Consider the following 17,940-nt stretch of genomic DNA (forward strand, 5'->3'; position numbering starts at 1 on the left):
GATCCTCATGACTCCACTTAAGTCCGACTTTGCATAAACACACAGTATAAATTTTAGAAATTGAAATAATATTTGTAGAAACTGATATTTTATTAAAATCTAAAATTGAAATTGATATAATTATCTGGTTTCAAGTAAGAAGCAATCGGTTCTGATTTTTTTTGAAAATATTGGAACCGGTTCTCCGAATGTCGGTTCCTCAATTACTCTGGCAGTTGCTGTACAATATTCAAATTTCAAAGTAACCTCACTTATAAGTTATAACAAAGACAAATTTAGACATTTTTTTAAAATTTTATTTGATTATATATATATATTATAAATGAGACATTTTATGAAATACTCCTACTATTATTAGTAGGACATAGGATAGTATAGTATTTTTAAGAATCAAAATGCCTACTTTTGCCACATTTATGAGCAAGAAGCTAGCCAAAAAGTCCACTTCAAAACGCCATCAAAGGAGCTAAAAACATAAACACCACGAATTAGAAGCCCACGACTGCAAATAATCCAGCCCCAAATAGCACGAATTAGAAGCCCTCGACTGCAAATAATCCAGCCCCAAATAGCAAAAGATCTGAAGCGATATAATCTCAAGAATCGGGCAAGAGCGCTTATTTCACTTGTTAATTAATTTGAAAAACCGAATAGCTGTTACACAGTCTTGACCAAAACGACGGAAAAAACCCCCAATTCTGCCGCTGCAATTGCAAAAACGCACGAACCGTAGCTCTATGATAAGCAACGCAACTTGAATCGGTGAGGATTTTCGTCTCGATGGCTCAGAAGCTGCAGCAGCAGCTCAAGGAGGTGGGATCGAAGTTGGAGACTCCTCCGGCTTCAAAAGATGCCCTCGTTAAGCTCTTGAAGGTGATAACTTCTTATATGCATTTCGAGTTTTACCGAAAGTCTGCTCTTGCTTTTTTGAACTGCGGATTGATTTATGCTTGTTTGGGAGTTGTGTTTCTGGATGCATGCTTGAAATTTGTGCAATTCGCGTTTCAGTGATTACTGGAGTTGAATTAGGGTTCATCTCTGAACTGGTGTGACAGTCCTAGTGGTTTGAGAATTTAGTCGAGGTTGTGATGTTGAACTCTGCTTCACTCGAATTAGGACATTCGCCATTATGCTCACTCTAATTTTTCTTCATTTACACTACTGACTGTTCACAGAATTTTCCTTAGTGCACTATACCACCCAAATGGCCACAAACCATAATAGTCTTCACTTCGCACATCATCTCTTACTTCTCTAATTCTTTCTTACTCCTATTTCATATAATTTGCAATCATAATTAAATTCTTATGAAGATATTGAAAACCACGAATGTTATTAAAAACTAAAATTACACAGTTAAAATTAAAAATTGAATAATTGAAATAAAAATTAATAGTAATTGATAAATATTATAAGCATTTATCAAAGTGACTTAAAACTCCCATATTTCTTCAATTTAATATTTTCGGAGTCGGGGATTTACGATCATGTGTCAACTAACGATGCATTTGGCGATCTCGGAATGTCGTGGCCAACACATTTTCGGCTGCAATATAATGCTCACATACATAACGATGGCGAACACCTCCTTGTGCCATGTATGCCCGATTGCTTGTTCAGCATCCTTATACTTTTGGGCAGGCTCTTGTTTTTGGGTAAAAGGGCTCTTTTGGGTTCAAGTGGACACAAAATGATCTTTAAAAACTTCGGCCATTTTGGATAGATACCATCGGTGAGAGAATAGCCCATACCGCGGACACATTACCATTCAACACTTTGTTGAAGACATGAGAGTAGTTGAGGATGTTGATGTTGTTGTTGGAGTTGGCTGCCCAAAAAAACGCATGCCAAAATCCATAGTTAGTAGCGTTTATGGATATTGTAGTTGACGGCTGCCTCAGGTACAATGGTTGGATAAGAGTCCCGGTGACCACTTAGTATATGCGCCTCTCCAAGCCGTTCGAAAATTTTCCACTCACAGTGTTTGAAGTTGCTGATTCCAAGAAGCTAGAAAAGCACGCCGTGCCGTGCCTTCCACATACAGATTAGTTGATAACAGTCAAAAGGTGTTAGTGCCTTGAGCGACATAAGAATCTTGAATGGTGTGGGAGAAAAGTCTCGAATTGTAATATTTGTCCTCTTTTTATCTTTCTCTTTCATATTTTACCCACATTCTATCCTTCTCCTTATTTTACTGATTTCTCATTAAAACCTGTGCCACCACCTATGAGACTATCTTTTGTGGACGGAGGGAGTATAATTGAGCATACCCTGTCATTGTTGGCTGGCTGTTTCTTCAATCAGGAGCCTTCTTAATATTTCACGTGGACGGTCAACCAGATTTCATTTATTGATTTCTGATGAAGCACCTGTTTATTCCAATTCTCCAATTCTAATTTATATTTTTTCTAGATCAGGGGGTGGAATTTTTTTATGGGAGTTGTGCTCCTTATGTGCTGCAAAAGTTTTTTCCTTCTTTAGGAACACATGCTGCTAATTGGTACTTTGGAATATCTTATTAAGTTAGCTATAGTACGCTGTTGGTTTTTTCGCATACTTATATATGCAATTTATTATACATTATTATTTGTATGCTTTCTCATGCAGCAAGGAGCAATATATCTGTGTGAATTGGATCAGTCACCTCCAAAGTCAATGGTGGAGTCCTTGCAGCCTCTCTTGAATGCCCTTGTCAAACCAGAACTTCTCAAACATCAAGATCGGGAGGTCAAGCTCTTTGTGGCTGCATGTATCTGTGAGATAACTCGAATCACTGCACCTGAGGCTCCTTATGATGATGACGTCTTAAAGGTACCTTTTATTTCGTAAGACTGTAAGAGTCCATTGGTGTTGGAGAAAACATGTCAATTAGGTGCTTCAGTTTCAACCTTTAATATACCGGGCGAGTTTTGATTATTTCTGTTTACAGGATGTTTTTCAGTTGATTGTGGGTACATTCAGTGGCTTAATTGATGTAAATAGCCCATCATTTGGAAGGAGGGTTGTTATTCTTGAAACCCTTGCCAGATATAGATCATGCGTTGTGATGCTGGATCTTGAATGTGATGATCTCATAAATGAAATGTTTGATACTTTCTTTTCAGTTGCCAGGTGTGTTCCATCAGCTTTAACTACTTTTTTAGTTGTCACCATCATTTCTGAATCTCCCTTAATTTGTTGGTAAAGACTTAAGATTAACTTCAAGTTACACAGTTTTGTCATGCAAACTGGATTTCGACTTTTCTTTGAATTATTTCTTTCCTTTACTTAATATTTTAGTGTTGTCATAATTCATATATTCTTTTTCGACCTGTAAATGAATCTATTCTCGTTTTCATATTGGTATCAAAACTCAAGAAAGGATGGATAACTAAAGATGATTTTCAACTTTAACATCACTTTTAGTGTCTAGTTACTAGTTTGTTGATAGAGGCTGTATCAAAGAGTAAAGGTCAATCTTGGTCCTAAACATATAGCCAAAATACGAATTTGGTCCAAAACATTCACTTTTTGAAAAACAGGTCCATAACAAATGAAATCCGTGTCGCAGTGGTCTTTTTTCGATAGTTCCATCAAAAAACTAGGTCATGCCATGTGCAATTAGCGTTGACCGTTAGTTTTTTGACGGAATCGTAAAAAAAGGACTACTTCGGTCATATTTTCATTTGTTATGGACATGATTTTCAAAAAGTGAATGTTTTGGATCAAATTCGTATTTTGGTCATATGTTTAGAACCAAAATTGACCTTTACTTTGTATAAAATAATGTGTGGATATTTTGAACACTGCTGTTCGGTTACTTTGGTCCTGCTTGAAGTGGCCAGCTAGTGAAAATGACAGAACACGTGAACCTTATGATTTGATCATAGTGAAAATCCATGCTGCCAAGAGAACTTTATTCAGATATAGATTTAAAGTGATGATGATGATATTATAATTGAATGTTTTATATACTCCTCTCCCACAAGAATATTCACTTTTGGTTGGGCACGAGTTTTAATGCACAATTAGTAAAGTAGGAGAGAGGTAGAAAAAAGTAATTAAAGTATTGTTAGTGGATGTATGGGTCGTACCTCAATAGAGAGAAAAGAGTTTCCAAAATTAGAAAGTGCATATTCTCGTGGGATGGATTAAAAAGGAAAGAGTGCATATTCCGTGGGACGGGACGGAGGGAGTATAAATTAGTCTTAAAGAGTATAGGGGAAAAGTTTAATAATAAGTCTTTATTATTTCTTAAGAAGATTTGGAGGATAAAATATCTTCAATTACTATTAAAACTTTGCTCTATATGTGTATTAATTTCTTGTATCTATAATTTATTAATATTATGCACATATAAATATATATATTAGTATTTTAATAGTTTATTTTACAATATCCTTATAATTCATATGTATTTGTGTTTATATAAACATGTACTAATATTTACTTCGAATCTATAAATTGATAATCTTGGATTCGTCTGGATAAAGACTAGCCTCTCCCGCATATAACAGGGACGTTCCATCGCACTGTCGTTAAATTTCAGCCCCAACTTCTTTAAAATCTTGGTTCTGTCACTGGATGCCTCTATCATCCTATGTAATTACTGGTGCTTCTGTTAATCTGGTTGACATGCATACTTGTACTGATATATTGACTTAGTAACCTTCATTTTTTCGTCACATGCAGAGATGAGCTTCCGGGGAATGTCTTGAGTTCAATGCAAACAATCATGGAGGTAATCTTAGAAGAGAGTGAGGATGTACCAGAAAATCTTTTGGTTACATTACTGACCGTTTTAGGCGATGATAGAAAGGTAAGCATATGTTTCCTCGGCTGACCTCTTTCCGTTTTTTATTTTTATTTTGTTAGTTTCAGTGCCTTTCTGTTATATAGATATTACACTTTGGGTTTTTGCTTTTAGGCGGTAACTGCTGCTGCAAAGAAGATTGCTTTGAATGTGATAGAGAATTGTGCTGTAAAACTGGAGAGTAGCATAAGGCAGTTTCTTGTGTCATCTATGTCAGGAGAAAGTAGATCCCTGATATGTGAGATTGATTACCATGCTGTACTTTATGACATCTATCGCTGTGCTCCTCAAATCTTATCTGGAGTTGTACCTTATCTTACTGGAGAACTACTGGTAATCGTCCTCAGTTTATTTTATGCATTTTATTGTTTCCTGCATGGATAAGTTTTCTCCAGTTGATTCCAAGAACAAATCCAACTATATTTTCTTTATTTGTCTGTTTAGGTATGTGGACAATGACCTAGTATGTTAGTATTCAGTAGTCTAGAATTGTCATAGTAATTTTTATTTTTCAGAGTTTCTGTTGACAGCCACTGTCTAGTGGAGCTGCTCTCTATATTCATAGTTATGCTTCATTTATGCCAAGTTCTTTTATATCAGTTCATTCTTGAAATTCATAATTGAATTTAACATAGGATATGGTAGACAATAGCCAGCTCATGAGTTTTTAAGTTTGATATCAACAGAGTGATCAGCTGGACATTCGCATGAAAGCAGTGAGTTTAGCTGGTGATCTGTTTGCTCTGCCGGGATCTACTATTTCTGAGCCATTCAAGCCTGTCTTTCTGGAGTTTCTCAAAAGGTTGACTGATAGAGCAGTGGAGGTCAGAATGTCTGTACTTGAGCATGTTAAGACTTGCCTTTTGGAGAATCCTTTCAGGAGTGAAGCTCATCAAATAATCTGTAAGGAATTGAAGTACAAAATATCCCTCAAATTATTGGGAGGTTCTTTAGTCTGAATATCTATGGCTTTGTTTAATTTCCAGCTGCTCTTTGTGACCGTTTGTTGGACTATGACGAAAATGTACGCAAAAAAGTTGTTTCTGTGGTTTGTGATGTTGCATGTCATGCCCTCACATCAATTCCAGTTGAAACTATCAAGCTAGTCTCAGAACGCCTACGTGATAAATCTGTACGGACCTAGCTCCCTGTATATAGCTTTTCCATTGCTCATTCTTGACATCTACTCATTTAATTCTTAAGATATTTTTCTCCACACATCCAGCTTCTGGTTAAAAGGTATACCATGGAGAGGTTAGCGGAGATACACCGAACATCTTGCATGAAGCAGTCTTGTGGTTTAGAAAAGGATGATGAATATGCTTGGGTTGTCAGCAAGATATTGAGATGCTTCTATGATAAAGATTTCAGGTAACTTGGGAGCTTCTGGTTTAATAGGATTTATTTAATTAGTTGTGGATGGAATATATACAAAAAACTGTCCAGAATAAGGTATATATGTTCATAGTGGTGACAAAAAAAATCCACTATGTCACCACTATGAAGATGACTTTGATGTAAATTTGGATGGAATGTATACAAAAAACAATCGACTATGATATAGGCAGATGTTATGTTTATGTTTAAAACTGATGCCACTATGAAAATGATATTGATGTAAATTTGGTTATATATGTATATATTGGTGTCTAAGGATCTCTATAGTAGCATTCCTAATTTGTGATAAGTAATATGCTAAGTGCATGTTTGGTAGGCATGTTAAATTAGGACAAGATAGTTAAATAAGATGAGCTTTAAGATAAGGATATGCTATCTCACTCTTTTGGGCTGTTAAACAATCCACCCTTTTGAACTAATTCGCTCCGGGCCGAGATGGCCTGTGATGGCCTAACATGGACCTTTTTTTATCTACCAAACAGCCAAATAACTCATATATCTTGGTCTTATCTAGGCTACCAAACAAGCACTAATGTTGAAAGGCTTGTTCTCTCTGCAGATCTGATGCAATAGAACCTATCCTGGCCATGTCCTTGTTCCCAGTTGACTTTTCTGTCAGAGACAAGGTTAAAAAATGGGTTATGATCTTTTCGGGGTTTGACAAAGTTGAGGTAACAGCTCTTGAGAAGATATTAGAGCAGAAACAAAGGTTGGTACAAATGCTTGAATCTATGAGTGTTTTTAATTTTTTTTTACCATGTCAATGTAGTGTTGCTTCAGCTGGATGATCTTTAGCTACAAACCTGTATTCTTTTCTACTCTAAATTCAGGTTACAGCAAGAGATGCAGAAGTACCTTTCCCTTAAACAGCTGACTCAGGTTTTCCTTCAAGGAGTTCTGCGTTTCCTGAATTCTTGGCTAAAGCATGCGTAGTATCTAATGAAAATGTTGGGTCCATGTGCAGGAAGGTGATGGCACTGAGATCCGGAAGAAAGTAATGTATTGCTTCCGAGTTATGTCTCGATGTTTCACTGATCCTGCGAAGGCAGAGGAGAATTTTCACATTCTTGACCAATTAAGAGATTCCAATATTTGGAAAATCTTGAAGCAACTTCTTGATCCCAATACCAGCTCTGCTCAATGCAGTAGCTTGCGGGTGAGTCGATTTATCACACTCATGTTTCTACACTCCTATTTGCCTTATATTCTTCCTTCAGTAATGGAACGCAAAATGTTTCTTTACATCATATATGAAGTTTGAAAGACTGTAAACCTGATGCAGGGTGATTTGCTAGAAATCCTTGGTCAGAAGCATCGACTCTATGGATTCCTTACTACTCTCTCTTTGAAAACCTCTTATCTACTTTTCAACAAAGATCATGTTAGAGAAATCCTTCTGGAGGCCCACATACAGAAATCTTCTAAAAGTTCTGAGATATCTGCGTCCTGCATGACTGTTCTTGTGGTACGACACTTACTTGGTTCTGTACAAACATTTTGGTGGTTCGTTATATTTGCCTGTAGGTGTTTAACTATTTTATAGAGTAACCATGGATATTAAATTTACATTTAAGCAGAAGTTGAGTCATTGTTGTGACTTGTGAGCACTGCGAATCATTATAATATTGTATATTGCCTTTTGAAGTATGCTGTTGAGCTTGAGCCTGACACTCATGCCAATCACTTTATTGAATCTTCTTGGAAAAACACACTTTGATTTTCTTATAATGACCCTTCAGTAGAAATGGTATTGCATAAATATATGTTCTTAATTGTTATGATGGGACACATTTTCAGATTCTTGCTCGATTTTATCCTTCACTGCTTGGCGGATTTGAAGAAGATCTGGTACATCTTCTCGAGGATGACAATGAAATACTGAAGGAAGGCACTCTGCATATTCTTGCAAAGGCTGGGAGTACTATCCGAGAACAACTTGGTGTATCGTCAAGGTAAGAAAAATCTCGTGAACCTAAATATTTTCATTTCCTGAATCCTGATTTATTTTTCTACAAATTGTAAAGCTAATTTATTTTGGTACCTTTTCATTTAAATATGATTATTCTGCTTATAGGTCATTAGACCTTATTCTTGAGCGCATATGCATTGAGGGTAGCCGAAGACAGGCTAAATATGCTGTTTATGCCCTGGCATCTATCACAAAAGATGATGGGCTTATGGCACTATCAGTTCTCTATAAGGTTCCGTTCCTTCTTTTTCTTTTACTCTGTCTATAATCTTCTCTTATTCATACATGCTCCTTGCTCCTGCAGTTTTGTCCATAGTTTTGTTTCTTTCAAATGTGATGATTCAATTTTGAATATTTCATTTTAATAGAGGCTAGTTGATATGCTCGAAGAGAAGTCCCACCTGCCAGCTGTATTACAATCTCTTGGATGCATAGCACAAGCTGCTTTGCCAGTCTATGAAACTAGAGAGATTGAGGTTAAAAAGTTCATCAAGGAAAACATACTGGAGGTCGGACAAATATGCATCTAGATGACCAAAGATATGATCCATATTATCTTTTTTTCTTGTTGTATATATTTTTGATGAACCATGCTTCACTTGCAGAAAACAGGAGATGGATCTACTTGCTGGGCTGATAGAAGTGGACCCTGTTCTTTAAAGGTCTTCTCATTGGCTCGCTTCATTCCTCCACATGTGTAACAGTCCACTTGGAAAGCCTTTTCAAACTAAATACATTTATGAAATGTCTCTGCAGATTTTTGGGCTTAAAGCTTTGGTCAAGAGCTGTTTATCTGTAAAAGATCCTAATTCCAATCCCCGGATAGATGATGTAATTGGAATTCTTATGAACATACTCATGTTTGGTGAAATTTCGAGGGATATTGAGTCAAGGTAACTTTGAATGCTGAGAGTAATTTTAATGAGTTTAATGCTCCAAAATTCTCTTCACTGGGACAGGTATTGCTTTAGATTTTCTAAGTTGATATAGTGCCCCTTTTTGTGTTGCAGTTTAGTCGATAGGGCTCATTTGAAACTTGCTGCAGCAAAAGCTGTTCTCCGGCTATTGAAGAAGTGGGAGCACAAAATTCCTGTTAATGTTCTTTACCTTGCATTGAGAAGCTCAGAGGTAGAATCTGACTTGTATTATTGTAAATAGAAAGTGGTGCAGTTCTCACTCTCTCAACCTTGGATGTAGGATGACTTTCCTGAGGTAAAAAAGTTGCTTCTTCACAAGGTTCACCAATATGTGAGAGACCACAAATTAGATCCAAAGTTTGCTTGCGCCTTCCTGCTGGACATTTCCTCTTCACAGTCAGATTTTGAAGAGGTGTGTATATATGTGTGTGTGCGTGTGTTTAGTTATCACTTAATGTGCTTGCTTCAGCATTGCTTGTATATTACCTAGCAGTGGAACGTTACAGATGTTTAAGTAATGTATGACCTACCTTATTTCTTTTGCAGAATAAACGCTTTTTAAATGACATCATCCAGATGTGCAGGCAACGGAGGGCACACCAAATTTCTTTGCAAACTGATTCTAACTCCCCGTCAATCTATCCAGAATATATTCTCCCATATGTGGTCCATTCGCTCGCTCATCATCCTTTGTTTCCTAATGTTGATGAATGCAAAGATGTCAAAGCATTTGAACCTATGTACAGGTAATTGAATGATCTACTCAACAACTTTTTTTATCGGTTAAAGATTGAACAAATATCACACAGCTCACAATAATTCATTTGAAGTCCTGTTATATTGTCTTTAATGTCATAATAGACTCTCAGCGGAACCCTTTCTGAACCAACCCCCATGTTGAATGTGTATCTCAGTTGAATAACATTTGATAAGCTTTAGCTTTCTGATGGGTTACCTGTTGATGTTTCTTCATCACCATTGTCTGATTTTACATGTGATTTTTTTTATTAATATGTAAATGGAAATGTGAAGCTGTTTACACAAAAGTAACAACATAGACAAACAGGAAATGCATTCTGACAAGCTAATGACAATTGTGATTTGGGATATTTTGATTCTCATTCTTATCAATTTTGAGTTTTAACAAGCATATGCCCCCCTGCCATAAGTGGAGAGCTCTCCGACTCAAACAGGAAAGGGTGAAACTAACAAATTGCATACAAGTGTCTTCATTTCATAGTTCATACAATCTCTTTGAAAGGATTGGCACCCATAAGTTCTAGTTTACTGAAATAATTTAAGTCGGCTCTAATATATAACTTGACCTTGGAAAGTGATTAATCCTCTCTCAGTGAGAAGGATCAAATGGAATATGCCTAAAATAAGTATTAGGAAAGATGTTGGAATTTCTTTATTTTTTTTCTCCTTGTGGATTGCTTGAGACTCTTTCCATCAAAAGCACCTTGGTTTGCACCTAATTGCAGATCTGGAAAATTGGCACATTGACTTTTTATGCTAAGGCCCAAAACTTAAGCAAAGATGAGCCGAAGCAGCAAGACGTGCAAATTTGTAATGATGTCCACTTTAGCTTTTAAGTTGCTAGATGATAGTGCCAGCACAGTTAATTGTGTTCGTTTTTATGGTCATTGGATGTTAATTACTGATGCTGGGTTTGCTGCTGAAAAAGATGTGTTTGAAGTTAGTTAAGTTTTGATAATGCTCTAACATCACTTGATTAATACAATACAGTGAGACATTTTTAGCTTCTTTGATCTGATAATGACGTTTCCGTCCATGTCTAACTGACACTTGATTAGATTTATACAATTTGGTTAGAGTATAACTTTTGCAGAAAGAACCATCACCACTGCACTTATACGTTTTAGCATGGTGTGTGGTTAACTTCTTTCTTCTTACCTAATTTTGTATAAATTTGTCAACTTCAGGCAGTTGTACTTCTTCCTGTCTATGCTAGTACATGGAGATGCAGATGGAAAATTAGATGTCAGTCTGAACAAGAATAAGGAAAGCATTGGATTACTGCATTCAATATTTCAATGTATCAAGTGCTCAGAAGATGCCTTAGATATATCTAAGTCAAAGGTTTGGTATTAGATATCATTAAGTGTAATTTGTTTTTTTTTTCGAGTACACAGGATATTAGACTGTTAATATTAATAAGATCTATGATGTTTTAATGTCCATATGTTTATTTCAACTCACATGTTGCAGAACTCCTGTGCTCTATGTGACCTTGGTGTGTCAATTATTAAACGAGTTACTGAAAACCAAGGTGAACTTCAAGAAAGTAAACCTGTGGTCCTGCCTCCTGTGCTGTACAGTACACTTGAGAAGAAAGATGAAAATGGCTTGCTGGTATGCCTAATCAGCTCCTTCATGTATATTTTAGCCGTATTGTTTGATTATATCTTGCAAGAGTGGATTTCTGCTCCTCTTGAATTGGATTATGTGATATCTGTTCTAAAAGCAAGTCATCTTCAAGTAAAGATATGACTCGATTTCTGTCAAAAGTGGTTTGTGTTCTGTGCTATAATTTTGAAATTGAAGTCTGATCAATGAGGTCTATCATCTATGATAGAAGACTGTACCAAGCTTTGTAGTTGAGTTCAATTTTACGTGCTTTAACAACGTAGGCAATGAATTTTTTAGTTTGTACACATTCTATTCTCTGTACCTCATGTTCGAGACATGCTGAGCACTGCTGGATCTCTTGCAGATTAGTTCTGATTTTTTAATATGAATTCTCTGTAAAATATGTCGACTTGAACTCCTCCATCCTAAGTTAGGCCTAAATGATGAGAATGTCAATCCATTTTTCTATCATCTCCAGCCAATACGGGGCGGTGAGTAAGCGGTTTGACTAGTTCGACTGACCCCATATCAGATCTGTCACGTGTCAGACTATATTGATCTAATCACTAGTATGAAACATGTAAGGTACTGGCTAATGAATGAACACTGCCGTGTTTGCAACTTGGATATGTCATCAGACGGGTCTTCTGTCTTGCAGTTTGAGATCAGTTTTTGTGAACTATATTGATTTTCCCCCATTGCTTGAGTTGTTTCTCTTGCAGAGATTGAACCCATTCCAATAATTGTTCAGCAGAAAATAGGTTGTGATCTTATGTGCAAATACTTGTTTTGAAATTTAATATTTTAGCCTAGGTTATAGTCTGTGATGTCCGTGTTCGGTTCATTTGATGCTAGGTTGGTGCAGCAACAACATGGGTGGCTGATGAGGGTATGTTGGCCTACTTCGATTCACTGCAACTGGATGTTAAAGAAATTGTAAGATTGTCAACTATACAACCTAGTGTCGTGCGTTTCTTTCATTTCCTAACTTACCAGTTAATTTATGTTTCTTTGTATACAGGAAAAATCAGTTGATTCGGAGGATGATACTTTGAAGGACAGTGATACAGAGGGCAATGAGATGCCATTGGGGAAGTTGTTACAACGTCTAAGAGCCAAGGCAGCAAAGACGAGAAAAGAGGTGAAGCATGAGCATGCACAAGCTGAAGTGGAAAAAGAAAATGATTTTAGTATCTTGGAAATGGTGAAGGAAATGCATTCTGGTAATCAAGGTGCAAAAAGAAAGTTCGAGTCAAGTAATGGTCATGGACATGATCGCAAAACTAGGAGATATGACCATCAGCCTCAGAAAAGTAAAATTCGTTCGAGTGAACCAACAGATGTTTCTGTGCCAAAACATAGGAGATCATCCGTTCAAGCTCAAAAGTCTCTTGGAGCTGTTACTTCTAAAGGTTCCAAGAGACCTTCTAATGTAAATAATGTGAATAATAACATTGACTTTGAAAAATTAAATGAGAACTCTCAAACTAGTTCAGATGATCAACGTGTGCATGAAAAAACTGAACCTGTAGATTCGGAATTGCTTTCTTTACATGTTAAGAAACTGATCTCCTCATCAAAGAAAAAAGGTAAACGTGCTAGCACAGATCCTCGTATGGCGCTGAAGAACACCCAAGAAGCTAAGGTATCTTTTCAAATACTGTAACATGATTCCTCCGTGATCTTTGAAATTAATTGGTACAGTCATGAGCCTTCTTATTATCTGCAGAAGTCTAAGAAAGTATCAAATACTGATAGCCTGCTCTCTATCAGTTCTTCCACGTTAGGATCTCAAAAGAAGCAAAACCATAGCAATGCTACTGGATTAGAAAAGGTTAGTTTTAACTATGGTGTTCTTTGTGAAATATGAATGTGAACTCTAACTTGCTATTGGAAAAGTCGTATCTTTTTCTTCCCTATGTGTGTGGTCTGAGTTTGTATATGTATGAAGCCATAATAATTCATTAGCATGCTGTAGTACTTAGTTCTACGCTCTATGTTCAGTGTACTGTACCGTCATGCTGCTCTTGCCATACACTTCCGGTAATTGGGTTTCCATTGCCTTGCATTCACCATTCAAAACCTTGTAATTGGGTCTATGATATTTCTTCTGAACCTTATGCAAGTCATCGATTTCAATTTTACATTAAAGAATTGAGGGTGCGTAAAAATTCTGCTTTGCTAAATCTTAATTCCGCTTTCACTTTCTTTTGTGGTTAGTGCACAACAAAGGACAAGAAAAGCTCCATGGGCGACTTAATCGGTTGCAGAATAAAAGTTTGGTGGCCGGTGGATAAGCTGTAAGCTCTTCTGGACTTTCTTTGCCTTGGTCTTTTGGTATAATTATTAACCCCCGTCCATGAAAAATAGTGTCATTTCCCCATTTTGGCTCGTCCTCCAAAATTAGTCCCGTTTCTATGTATGGAAACTTTTTTCACCACTTCTCTTTCTCTCCACTACTTTACCTACTTTTCTCTTTGTCTCCTACTTTACCAAATCTGCAATATAATAAGACTATTTTTCGTGGGAAAGAGGGAGTATTATAATTAGGATAAAAATACTGGAATATAGAATGTTATGCCAATGGAAGGCATCAAATTATACTTCCACTCTGCTGGCTTGAAATATTGATCCAAGTGACATTGCCACAAAGGGTTACTAATACCTTACCTCCATAACTCTCCCTCAGTTCTCTGCCCCATTCCCTCGCGCAGAAAGTAAGTTTTGACATGTGAAATTAACTACATTAAATAAGCTTGAATTCGGGAACTGGAATCCCTCAACTCAACTGTCCTATTTAAGGATACTACATTCCAACTCGTCTAGTCTTTTGGAAATTGTCTTTTGAACTTCTACACTAATATGAGTGATGACTTCCCGACTCAGTAACATATTATTCACCAGAAGGATTTTCATAAGTGAAAACTTAGCACATGCCGTGGCACATCTCTCAATATTCGTACCAGTTACACATTGCTTGTGTCCTTCCACAGGTACTATGAAGGTGTCGTGAAGTCATTTGATACGGAGAAGAACAAGCATGTGGTATGATGCGTTTTGGAGTGTCTTATTTCTTTTGCATTCTTTCTACAAGACTCTTGATTAGTAATTTTAACTTCGAAGGTATTGTATGACGACGGTGATGTGGAAGTTCTTCGATTAGATAGGGAGCGCTGGGACCTTGTTAAAAGTGGTCTAAAGGCCAAGGTTAACCAACCTTTTATCGTATTATATAAGCATGTAATGTTCAATCCTGTTAATCAAAATTTGTGTCTAATTATTGAATAAATATTTTGTGCTTTTGCAGCATTCTGGTTCATCAAAGGACCTTTCTCCTAAAGGAAGGTAAGTTATCACATCATTTTACCAGCGTGTAATAATTAATTTTATTTGTAGTTGCATGTTCAGTCAACATTTTCACTGTCTATTTGAGTTTGGGGAGCTATATATTGGTCTGTGTAGTTGAAAATCTACATCTGTGAATGGAAGTCTGCTGAAATTGAAATGGCAGAGGTCTTTTGTGTGGGTCGTCTTGGAGTTGACATTTTGTTTTTACCAAAAATATTCGGTCATGGCAAGGGTAAGATGTGAATGGCCTGGCAACATAAACAAAGCTTAGAGAAATGTTCGGTCATGGCAAGGCTTTTTTGACCAAAAATATTCCTGGTAGTAGTATAGTGTATATAATAAATATGTATGTATACAAAAGAATTATTCATGCCACTTCTGGTTGTTCAGAAAGACAAGTTGAAAAAATGATCACCGACTGCGAAATGCGTTAAGTAACATTAGCAGTTTGAACAATAAGTGCTTGGCTTTGTTCGTTTAATATTGATATCTCAATACTGTAGCTTCAGTGACTTGCACTTTTTAAAATCCTTCTTGTTAACTGGCATGTATGTGGTTAACTTCTTCCAACATTTTATTGTAGGTCATCTGGCCCGAGAAAAATATCAGGAGGTGGCCCAAATCATAACAAAAAATTGGGACGAAAGTGAGTGATTGCTATTTAATGTACTGGGATTAGCTTCTTGCTTTTAGTAAGTAGTTCATCTCATTAATCTACTGGCAGATCCCCATCTCAAGTTAGAAGTAAAAGAGCTCAACGGACGACTCCAAAAGGAAGGTCAAAACTCGTATTGGAGAGTGAGTCATTGGAGGAAAGTTATGAAACACCAGGTGTTGTTTCTCCTGAAATTTCCATGAAGTCACCAATTGTTAATTCTGGCTCAGGTAAACGATCAATGCTACTTTTTGTTAGCGAGAACCAAGAATCTAGTGTGACGTTATGCCTGTTTTCCTGTTATGGTTGTTTCCCTTTATCAATTTAAACAAACCTATTTCGGATTTCTAACATTGCAGTAAGTTGTGTTAATGTATTTTTGTCACTGCAGATAACGAACCAACTGAAACAAGTGTCAAGTCCTTACATACAAGGGTTTCATCTGAAGAAGATGATGACGATAAGCCTCAAGAAGATGTTGAGCTCTTACTGAGTGATGATGAAGAGGCCAAAGAGATAGATAAAGATTCTGAAGATACTGAGACTGAGAATGTTGGCAGGAATTCTCAAGATTCTCATGGATCGGATGATGAAGCTGTTTCTTCTTCAGATAAGCAGCAGCCAAGCGAGGAGGCCACTGAAGAATCTGGAGAGGAGGCTGATGAAGCAGATTGCACGGATAGACATGCAAAAACATCAAAGAAGCTCAACAAGAAGTCCGCTCCTCATTCTGTAGTTAAGGATGTCTCTGATGACGAGCCTTTGGTACTCAACACGGCCAGTTAGAAGTATCTATAAGCTAATCTCCGTCTAACATCAAGCTAAGCACTAATCCTTTTTACTTGTTCCGGCATGCAGGTTTTGTGGAAACAGCGCTGTAAAAGACAATGAGGTCCAGGCATATCCGGCTCTCGCACTGTAGTGACTTAGATGCAGCATGTGGGGTTACTTCACATCAACTTAAATAGCTTTTCCATTGACGACAACATACACCATTGAACTGCTGACTCGAATAAAGCTTATATGTACCATTGTCCTTGTGTAGATTGTAGCACACCATAGATGTTACATTTAAAGATGTATTCATTAGCTGTCTAGAAATGGATATGCAGTTTGATGTAGCATTGAACTTTTCTTATGTGCAAGAGAGAGATATCATGTATAGCTAGCTGTAGATCTTACGTGTTTGATACTTTTTCAGCATTGTAGCTCTCTGTAGCTGATGTACATTTCTAAACTCTAGAAGATGAAATGTTTTGTTTGTTATTTTGTTTTTATATTTTTTCCTACATGATATTTTTTGTATTGTTTCTTGTCCTAGTTTTATTGTGTGACATTGCATGCAACCCGCTTAACTTTTGACATCTTTTATTCCAGCCCCTCAACTGATGTGAGATGCAGAATGGTCTCTCAAATTTTGACAATTTTATAATGGTTTGTCAATGCATACTAAATGTGGTATTCTTGGTATTGTGTGTGGGTTACATTATAGTGATTGGAAACAAGATGTTATCTAAGGTTAGAGATTAGTTGTCTCCTCAATTTGAGATGAATGATATAGGAGAGGGTGGACATATTCTTAGGACGAGATAATCAGAAATAATGATGTATCTATCTTAAGAATCCTACATCATGTTTCGACGCTTTGGCATGCAATATTTTAAGAAAGAGTTCATATCTAATGCAATATTTTAAGAAAGAGTTCATATCTAATGCAATATTTTAAGAAAGAGTTCATATCTATTTGGCATGGAATTACCTAGTCTTAGGATATAGTATGTCCTAAGATACATAGTGAGATGTATAAGATGAAACTGAGTTTCATATCATTCGTCGTTTGAAAATGCTATGATGTGTACTAGACCATATATAAGCTTTGATGTAGGTATGGTAGCGAGATATCAGTCTAATCCGTGCCAAAGACACTGAACTATAGCAAAGAAAATACTCAAGTAGATGAAGAGGACTAAAGATTATAGTCTAGTTTACTACACATCCGAGCAATGTCCTTCAAGTTATATTGGTTCAGATTTTCAAACTGATCTAGATTTAAGGAAATTGACCTTTGAATGTGTTCATCTTGAGAGGTGTAGTAGTAACATGGAGGAGTGTGAAGCAAAAGTACATCGCACAGTCTATTATGGAAGCTGAATATGTGACTGCTTTATAAGTTGAAGGAAACTGTATGGCTTAGAAGCTTCCTATTGGATTTGAACATGATTGCTAGTATGCCAAAAGAGTATTCCAATATATTGTGATAACTCTGGTATAGTGACTAATTCAAGGAAACCACAAGCCCACAATGCTAGCAAACACAATGAGAAGTACCATATGGATATAATGTGCGGATGAGACATTTAGACCAAGATAGCATCAAAGGTTATCCCAAGAGAGCATCAAAGGATAACATGACAAATCTATTCACGAAGAGCATATTTTGCAAGACATAAAAGGAATAATGGTGAGTTAGATGCATCAAGAACCTAAA

General features: G+C 36.6%; 1 protein-coding gene across 1 annotated transcript; it reads left to right on the forward strand.

The window, feature by feature from the left end:
- The first annotated feature begins 519 nt into the window (after positions 1-519).
- On the forward strand, positions 520-16,729 carry LOC121787039 (sister chromatid cohesion protein PDS5 homolog A-like). Its single transcript, XM_042185639.1, has 33 exons — positions 520-873; positions 2,608-2,811; positions 2,930-3,111; positions 4,672-4,798; positions 4,907-5,125; positions 5,479-5,695; positions 5,779-5,924; positions 6,018-6,163; positions 6,750-6,899; positions 7,021-7,069; positions 7,155-7,346; positions 7,473-7,655; positions 7,988-8,142; positions 8,265-8,391; positions 8,528-8,668; positions 8,765-8,821; positions 8,916-9,052; positions 9,170-9,287; positions 9,357-9,488; positions 9,623-9,822; positions 11,023-11,179; positions 11,309-11,452; positions 12,305-12,385; positions 12,471-13,094; positions 13,179-13,283; positions 13,670-13,749; positions 14,443-14,494; positions 14,573-14,656; positions 14,757-14,794; positions 15,381-15,443; positions 15,522-15,682; positions 15,844-16,217; positions 16,311-16,729. The coding sequence occupies exons 1-33, from the start codon at positions 781-783 to the stop codon at positions 16,341-16,343; spliced, it is 4,971 nt and encodes a 1,656-aa protein (XP_042041573.1). The 5' UTR covers positions 520-780; the 3' UTR covers positions 16,344-16,729.
- The last annotated feature ends 1,211 nt before the right edge of the window (positions 16,730-17,940 follow it).

Source organism: Salvia splendens, chromosome 22 (genome assembly GCF_004379255.2).
Source record: "Salvia splendens isolate huo1 chromosome 22, SspV2, whole genome shotgun sequence".
NCBI classification, from domain to species: Eukaryota; Viridiplantae; Streptophyta; class Magnoliopsida; order Lamiales; family Lamiaceae; genus Salvia; species Salvia splendens.

Coding starts and splice junctions, on each gene's coding strand:
- LOC121787039 (XM_042185639.1), top strand. CDS start 781: ATGGCTCAGAAGCTGCAGCAGCAGCTCAAGGAGGTGGGATCGAAGTTG. Junction 3,112..4,671: donor ACTTTCTTTTCAGTTGCCAG/GTGTGTTCCATC, acceptor CGTCACATGCAG/AGATGAGCTTCCGGGGAATG. Junction 7,070..7,154: donor CCCTTAAACAGCTGACTCAG/GTTTTCCTTCAA, acceptor GTCCATGTGCAG/GAAGGTGATGGCACTGAGAT.